The sequence below is a fragment of the Cyprinodon variegatus genome, unplaced genomic scaffold (assembly GCF_000732505.1).
Source record: "Cyprinodon variegatus isolate N-32 unplaced genomic scaffold, C_variegatus-1.0 Scaffold462, whole genome shotgun sequence".
Classification (NCBI taxonomy): Eukaryota; Metazoa; Chordata; class Actinopteri; order Cyprinodontiformes; family Cyprinodontidae; genus Cyprinodon; species Cyprinodon variegatus.
This window is the reverse complement of record NW_015150915.1, coordinates 33,965-42,685: the sequence shown is the minus strand read 5'-3', so window position 1 is coordinate 42,685 and position 8,721 is coordinate 33,965. Positions and strand designations below refer to the sequence as shown.

Here is an 8,721-nt window from a genome sequence, read left to right as displayed (position 1 = left end):
CCAAAAAGTAAAAAACAACAACAAAAAAACAATCCACTGAACTTTGTTTCCAAGTTTGAAGACATTTTGCTTCCCATCCAGGATCCTTTTCAATTCAAATGTCAGAATTAGTGTTGAGTTTGAAGCTTTATATAGTAGCCCAAACACATGTTTTGGCTTATTGAACAAGAAGAAAAACTTAAAGTTCAGTGTTTTTTTGTTGTTTTTCTTTACTTTTTTGAAATGACTACAACATGGATGCCAGAATCTTCTCCAGCATACTGGAATGTATTCTTCCAAAAAAAAATTTTTTTTGTTCAACTAGACTACTGATGTCGCCCATATCAGAAACAGCCACTGCTCTACACCACAAAACTGCTAAAGGTTGGGAGAGGCAGCAATCTTTCATCTTTTATCTGAAAACAGAAAGTTTAATAAATGCAGATTGATCCCAGTAAGCAGTAATTCTGTGTTTTGTTTTGCAGTCTATCGGAGATGAGGAGGTTTTTATTCCCAGAGATGAGATCTGGGTCTATGACTTGGAAGGAGGAAGATGGTAAGAACCTGATCTCTTTCAGGCTGTTAGTTGACCTACATCATTCCCTCCAGCTGCTCGTTTCCTTGCGGCAGTGAATCTAGTTTTTCCACTGTTTTTGTTTTTTTGAAGGCAGGTGTTTCACATGACAGGGGACGTCCCTCCCTCCATGTCTGGGACCTGTGGCTGCTGCCTGAACGAAAACATGTACATATTTGGAGGATGTGACGACAGCGGACAGACCAATCAGGTTAGAGTTTATCAGCCTGACTCTGCTGGATTGTTATAATTAAATATATTTGATCTTTACTTTAAACCAAATTAGGTCATTACAAGTAGACTGTATATAGAATCCAGTTTTTATTCATTTTTTTTCCAAAACTTAAAGTTTTTTAATTTTAAATGAGGGATAATTGCAGTGACTGATTGTGACACAGGTTGATAGGCCTGTTTTTTCACGGTTCTCAGAGCTTTTCTCCCCTTTTCTTACATTGTGATTAATGTAGACTGAAGGTTGCCAAAATATTTGACTTTTCAACCACAAAATAAAACCAGAATGATCACATGACCCAAACTATTGGTTAGACTACAAATATTTCTATAGAACTTACTAACCATTGGAAAAATAGTAATAAAAACAGAATTAACAACCACTGTGTTTGGTTTGGTCTATATCTAAGTCATGCTTTTATATCTTTAAATACATAAATGTGCTTCAGGATACACCAGCCGGCTCATATTTATGGCTGATAATGACATTTTTTTCTTGCATTTACGTCAGCTGATAACTGCAAGCATTCACTGATTCTTTAGTGGTCTGCTTGCATTGCTTTTTCCCCCTATGGCCTATCCATTATTAATGTTTTCTTTTATTTGTTAATACATTTTAATTTTGTTTAAATGGGAACTTGTGTAACATTTGTTATCATTTAGTCATTTTTAGCATTTAAATAAAGTAAAAAAAAAACAATATCAGCTTAAAGGATGGGCCCCAAAAACTTAGTAGCATGTATCTGGGATTGGTTAAATTGGCATACTCTGTACGATTTTTCCAAAGGTTGCACGCAGCTACAGCTCACACTGCACGACGAATCCAAAGCGTTTAAAAGTTCACAGATGTATGTTCTGTCTGTACGACTGTACATCTAAAAACCAGGTGGGACTCAGCTCCGCAGTGAGATGGCGCTACTCGGACTCGTCTATCTGGAAGCCGAACGAGTAGAAGAGGAATATGAAGCTAAATAGAGTGAAACGCACTGCCTTGGCAATTTGGGCAATTTTGTGCTAAAAGCCCTAAAAAGAAAAGGAGACGACGTATTTGGAGAAAGACATGGCTGAGCAAATGTGGCTACTTCGGTCTGTCAGTTTTAGAGAAAGAACTAAATTTCACTCATTGCACCCCCACCATGCTGGGTTTTCCTGTGAGAGGAAGAAGAAGAAGAATCCTTGTTTGCCCACTGAGCGATTTGCCCACGACCACCTTACGACGGCCGACTGAATTTGAAACATGTTTGATTTTCTGCCAACTTTCCTGATGTTACCCCCTGTACACTACACCACGCACCATGGTAAATGGCATGTACTTATATAGCGCCTTTTTTCAAGTCAGGAGACTTGACCAAAGCGCTTTACACTACATTCATTCACCCATTCACGCACACACTGATGGTGGCAAGCTACATTGTAGCCACAGCTGCCCTGGGGCTCACTGACAGAAGCAGGGCTGCCGTGCACTGGCGCCACCGGGCCCTCTGACCACCATCAGTAGACAATGCAGGTGAAGTGTCTTGCCCAAGGACACAACGACACTGAAAGTTGGAGTCGGGGCTTAAACAGTCAACCCTTCGATTTCAGGCTAAACTCCTACATCCAACGCCACTGTCGCCCACTGTCAGGCTGGAAGTCGGCCCGATTCCCAAAAGACTGGATAATCAGCCCAAAAAGGGCAAAAAACGTCCGGCTTTAGACAGACATTACAATAATTGACGTCGACATTGAACTTTAAAGAACTGTAACGGTTGATCTATAGTCCCGAGTTTGTGTCCATCCAACCCAGCAGCTCTGACCATGATCTCTGATTTGCTGAAGAAAAACATCGTTCTTTCACATAGTTTCTTAGAGCTAGGTTTCTAGAGTGCATGGCTCAGAGTTGCTGCATTGATGTGGATCTCTGCAGTTCCTCCAAGGTCACCATGCACTTTGCTGCCTAATGCTCTCCTTGTTGGACCTTCATTTCCAGTTCGGTTTGATGATGCATTAAATGCTTCTCTCTCTGTTTATCAAATTTTAATCCAACAGTATTTCTGAAAATATTAGGTATACTCTAATGTTTTCCAGCTGTTGATTTAAAACACTTTTTTTTTTCTCGTTGGATCAACCCTAATCCACAAAATAAATGTATAATCAATGGTAATTGAAGACAGAAAACTGCTAATTGGTTGTTTGTTTTTGTACAGATGTTCTGTGTGGACCTGACAGATGGTAAATATGTGTGGAAGAAGATCCTCCCACTGTTGGGTTCTGCTCCGTCACCTCGAGACAAACTGTCCTGCTGGGTTTATGATGGAAAGTGAGGGAAAACAAAATGACTCATTTATTACTTTTATTGTTTGTCTTGGTCAGAAGCTGGCAGCAATTAGAACAGCGTGAGGGAGCGTTTATTATCCATCCTGTAGAAGCACCGTGAGAAACCCAACATCCATCATACTGGAGCACTGAAAGGATGAGGCTTTGATTTAAAGCAACACTCTGACTTTTAGCCACCAGGGGCGCTAGACTTGTAACTTCCAGGTTTTGCTCCCCTCAAATTACCTAGCAGCACTGCACTGTGGTGAAAAGACCCAGTGTCCCTTTGTTTTCTGGTTCTGATATCAAACAACTTTGGACCAGCAGATTGAGCAGATCTTAAGTTCCTTGTGAAGATGAGGAAACGTTCACCCTCTAGATTAAATCCAACATCAGAGAACATGCTGTAGAAGATTTATCCAGGTCATAGTCCATCCATCCATCCATTTTCCTTCACTTATCCCAAGCGAGGGGTGCTGGTGCCTATCTCCAGCTGTCTAGGTTTGAGAGGTGGGGTCCACCCTGGACAGGTTTCCAGTCCATCGCAGGGCATCACAGAGACCCACAACCATTCACACACACACTCACACCTAAGGAGAATTTAGAGAAGCCAATTAACCTGACAGCCTAACATTTTTTGGACTGTGGAAGGAAGCCAGAGTACCTGGACAGATTCAACGCATGCTCAGGGAGAACATGCAAACTCCATGCAAAACCCGGAACCTTATTGCTGCAAGGCACTATTCACCGCACCACTGAGCAGCCCCAGGTCATAGTCATTCCAAAAAAGTTAAAAGAGTACAAAAAAAAAGACCACTGGACTTTGTTTCCAAGTCTGAAGAAATTTCGCTTCCCATCCAGGAAGCTTTTTCAATTCAAAATGTCAGGGTTAGCGTTGAGTTCCAAGCTTTGTAGAGTAGCCCAACCAAACCTTGTTTTGGTTTATAAAAAAACATGCAAATTCAACGGAAAGAACAGATCCATGCCTTAGTAATGGGGATTTGTTGAGGTCGTTGTCGGCCTGCAATACCTGCATGCCTCTGTAGAGGGAGTCTTTAGTGTCATTATGGACCTGGCTGACCAGGATAGATGTTTTGGTCCCCTGCATGGCGATGGGTGTTGAGATGATAGCGGAAAGGGATCAACTCTATTGCTGAGTTGTAGGTTTTTGAGAGCTGGAACCTGAGTCCACCCCCTCTGTTTAAGGTTTGGTTTTATTCATGAATGACTTCATTCACGCCCCTTTCAAACCACCTGTCTTCATTGTCCAAAATGTGAACATTCTTCAAGTGAATGTCCTTTGTCCTTAAGGTGTAGATTGACAGCCAAGTCTTGTCAGGAGGATGTAGCTCGTTTGTGTTGAGCCATGCGTTTGTGGAGAGGTTGTTTGGAACCGAAAATACTGTAAGTCTGATTAGCTCAGGGTGAGATCTATTCGGTTGGCTGATAAACTGTTAGCTTAGTTAGCTCTGGTGTTTAAGGGAAACTCTGACTGCTTTAAAGCGGCACTCTGAGTCACATGACACATTCAGTGACAGATCCGACCCTCTAAAGTCCCACAGGAGAGATCTTGAGTAGAGCGGCCTGTGCGGAGCATCGGTACCCACCAGGCGCTGAATTACTGACCTGAAAAATCATTCAAAATATCTCTAATTAAGCCAATTATTGCATCAAAGTTATTTGGTGACGTTTTAATCAGAGAGATCAGAATTATTTTATTTTCACATCACGATTGTTGAATTTCTGTTGATCTTTTTTATTTTTTCTTAAAGTGAGAATGTTGTGTAAGCTTTTACTTTCAGCCATCTAACATGCACTGCAAAGCAATAGGTAGGGGAGGGGAAACAATACATCCCTCTGTACTTTATATGGTGAGAAACATTTAACTGTATGTTAAAAAATATTTACCAAAAATCTTAAGACAATACATGCACAGAATTCATCATGAGGTGTCAGGTGAAGAAGCCAGTTATTTAAAATATCAAATCTGATGGATGTTTCTAGGATGACTTTGTTATAATAAATATTTTCCTTTCTGTTCTTTCAGGATCATCTACTTTGGAGGATATGGCCATAAAGTTCTGGCTGATATCAGCAACAGGAACAGGAATTTTATCCTTGATGAACCATCCTGGGTAAAATTTTGGTATTGGAGGGAAACCCGTTCACCCAATCAGAACCAGGATCCATAGCAGCAGAAAATTAACAGAACGAAGAGGCTGTTGCTACGGGAGATGAATGATCTGGTTTCCTTCTTTTAATTTCTGTTCACAGGTGGAGAATTTGTTCTGGGGATGGAACAATGAAGTTCATATATTTGACCCTGTTCAACGCTGCTGGACTGAACCCCAAACTCACGTCAGTGTTTCAAGAACATCTTGAACGTTCTGAGAATCAGAACCTTTTCGTTGATTTTGATTTTCGTCTGCAGGGCCGTCCACCCGCCCCGAGGGCAGCCCATGCCAGCACCGCGCTTGGATCCAGAGGATACATTTTTGGAGGCAGAGTCGTGGTGAGGAGACTCAGTTGCTGCTGCTAAACAAAAAAAAACAAAAAAAAAAACATTAACTTACCGTAAGCTTCTTTTTTTATGTCTGGTGGAATTGTAAAAATGATTTGTTTTGGCTAAACGCCTAAATTAATTATAGATTTAGTTCGCTCAATAAAAACCTGTGAAAACTTAAAAATCAAACTAAGCCTCTGTCATACCTTGACCATTTAGCAAATGCATGCCTGAGGTACGAAAAATTAGGCAAAAACTCTGGGATACGTTGGTTAAGTTATGGGTACATTTTGTATAATTTATGAGCACGCTGACACACCTCAACATACGGTGAGTACGTCGAGAAGTTTTGAGCATGCTCAAAATTTCCCAACTTATCCCAGCGTATGCCCATACATGGGGCATAAGTTACAGGTAAGTTATCTGATCATTTACATACGTTAAGTGTAAGTTACTAATAAGTTGTGGCATCTAGCTTATCCAAAACGTTTGGAATAAATTGTGCATAACTTCTGCGTAACTTATCAAGAACTTCTCTCCAACGCATATCAAAGTATCTGACGTGTTCCAGACGAGCGATGAACGTGTTTCTAACTTACTTATTTGGTACAAAAATTATGAAATTTCAGACATTCATAAAAATACTAGCTTCCCTACTATGGCATAAGATTTCCAGGGATGATTCTGCTTAGCAGTGTGAACCTCAATGTTTGTTGTTGTTTCCTGTGTCTGTAAGCCCTGATTAGACTATTTGTCATATCCACTTCCCCAAAGCCGACTCTGTCAAGTAAATGTTACGGGCGCCGCCATGTTAGTTTGGTTGTTTACCTCTGGAGGGCAGTAGTACCTTATATCGTCACTAGGAGGTGATGAACCATGCTAGCGTGGTGTTAGTTATACGTCAGCCTGAACACCTACATTCGGCCAATCATATATCAACGGTCATCTGTCAATTTAATATACGCAGCTAATATACGCAACGGTTGAAATCAGAATGTCCTTTCCCATTGAGTTGCGTCCCAGTGTTCACGGGGATGGACGTCTGTGTCTTCAGCAGGCGTAGAGCTAACAGAACTGGCAGCGTTGCGAGGCAAGGGCTCAAACATGTACGGCTGTAAGCCTTCTACACCAAACCAAGCTTCTGCCGCCCTGGCGTCCTCTTCCACATCATCTTCGTCCCCGCTTTCCTCCTATAAATAAAAAATGGATGACGGAGGAGACTCATCCACGACCTCTGACACTAAACTCTCCTCCTCTTGCATGTTTCCGCTGTCCATAGCGTTCCTTGACAGTGTCGTTTCTAAGTCACCAATTTAGTGCTACTTGGTTCCAATGGAATTTCCCATTGGGAACCTGCTAGCACTAAGTTGCTAACTGGTTAGCAAGATGCTTCAGAGAAACCGGCCACAACCAAACATGCTTGCAAACCTTCCGCCACAACAATCCCGCCCTCTTGATAAACGACCAATCACATTCACTTTATTTTTTCGTGTAAAGTCGTGCACCACTTGGGAGAATTTGGAAATGCAACGATTGGAACAGCCGTTTCCCTACGACTTTAAGGAACAGAGTTTGGCACAGTTAACTGATCCAAGCTCGGCACGGGTCAGTTTTCAGAGGGTAGTGTAAATGGTGCTACTGTTAGTGGTCCTAATTGACCTTAAGTAGGAGTTCTGTCAGATTGTGAGTGTTAGCATACGGCGTATTTAAATTTAATAGATAACTTGCTCTGTGATACGTTTTCTACCTTTCAGGAAACCAGGACGAATGACATCCACTGTCTAGATTTTGAATCGTGGACGTGGACAGAAATGTAAGTAAAGAAATGCAGAATGCTCCGATCACATCTGTGCTGCTGGGTTAACATGCATGACCATATTTTAGCTTAAAATGTGCTGCATCATGCAGGCTGTTGCCAGGTTACTGATATGTTTCCGTTTGTTTCCAGAGTTCCTTTATCCAGTTCTCCAGTGGGCAGATCATGGCACACACTGACAGCTGTGTCAGAGACCAGCTTTTTTCTGTTCGGAGGTCTCAGTAACGACTGCAAGCCAATGAGTAAGGATCTACGATCTGCATGTTAATCTGAAATGTCCTCCGGTTAAGACCTTTCCTTCTTTACCGATCTTCTGTCCTAGGTGATGGCTGGCTCTTTGACACTGAAACTAAGAAATGGAGAGAGTTTGAACATCCCTATAAGAACAAGCCAAGGTATCAATTTGTTATTCAAAGTTCAGAAGTACAGATACAAAAATCACAGGGATTAATAAGCTGTGTATGATTAGTTCATTTGCTTTCTCTATTTAAAACCAACAGTGAAAATGTGAGAAACAAAACAGAAACAAAAAGTGAGGGCAGAGAGGCTCCACAGGTTCAAAACGGCGCTGCACCTGCCCCACAAAACGAAAAAAAGTATAGTTTTGTATTTCTGAATCCGGGATAACCCCTATCTAATAAGTAGACATATTGACAGAAACAAACCTTTTTTTTTTATCTTAAATAAAAAATGTTTACATTTTTTGTACAATTTTCATATAAATACTGCTCTAAGTGGGTCGCTCTGTCAGCCAAAGGCATGTTTTACAGTCTCTATACTCCATTTAACGACGATAGATCCAATTGTTCAGCCCTGCATTCAACTTAAATGTATATATGACTTTTTGATAATGATTTTGATTGTGCAGCAAAGCAGATATTTTGTATTAAATACAGCCTGCTGAAATGTGTCCTGTGTTCAGCAGGCTGAGCTATTTTTTTAAATTAAACTCTAAATAAAACAACTTGGTGCGATGGGTTTTCCGTAGAATCTGAGGCTAAATCGTGTCCGTTATGTTCAGGCCTTAAGTTCTCCTCTTGATTTTTCCACCTCTTCTTGGCAATGCACCACTAAAAGAAAACAGGCCCGTAGCATGATGCTACCTCCACCATGCATCCTCAGTTTAAAGCCTCATCTTTACTTCTTCTGACACTCTTCCTGTCATTGTGGCCGTATGGCTAATTTTGATCTTATCCGGTCCTAAAGTCTACATGGAAAACATTTCTGCTCCTCTGTGGCTGCAAGCTTCAGCTCAGTGTAGAGGGGATGTTTTTGCAGCTAGAAATCAGGTGAAACATGCAGCCAAGAAGTCTCTAAGAGGCA

The 8,721-nt window shown here is 41.2% G+C and overlaps 1 protein-coding gene across 2 annotated transcripts in view; it reads left to right on the top strand.

Annotated features, from left to right (window-relative positions):
- klhdc1 (kelch domain containing 1) overlaps positions 1–8,721 on the top strand; it is a 20,779-nt gene that overhangs the window by 5,995 nt on the left and 6,063 nt on the right. For both annotated transcript variants that reach the window (XM_015389481.1, XM_015389482.1), the window contains exons 3-11: positions 465–535; positions 647–764; positions 2,971–3,083; positions 5,127–5,214; positions 5,354–5,437; positions 5,511–5,591; positions 7,337–7,395; positions 7,531–7,640; positions 7,721–7,793. In XM_015389481.1, coding sequence (XP_015244967.1) covers positions 465–535; positions 647–764; positions 2,971–3,083; positions 5,127–5,214; positions 5,354–5,437; positions 5,511–5,591; positions 7,337–7,395; positions 7,531–7,640; positions 7,721–7,793 — 797 coding nt within the window. The remainder of the gene's footprint in view (positions 1–464; positions 536–646; positions 765–2,970; positions 3,084–5,126; positions 5,215–5,353; positions 5,438–5,510; positions 5,592–7,336; positions 7,396–7,530; positions 7,641–7,720; positions 7,794–8,721) is intronic.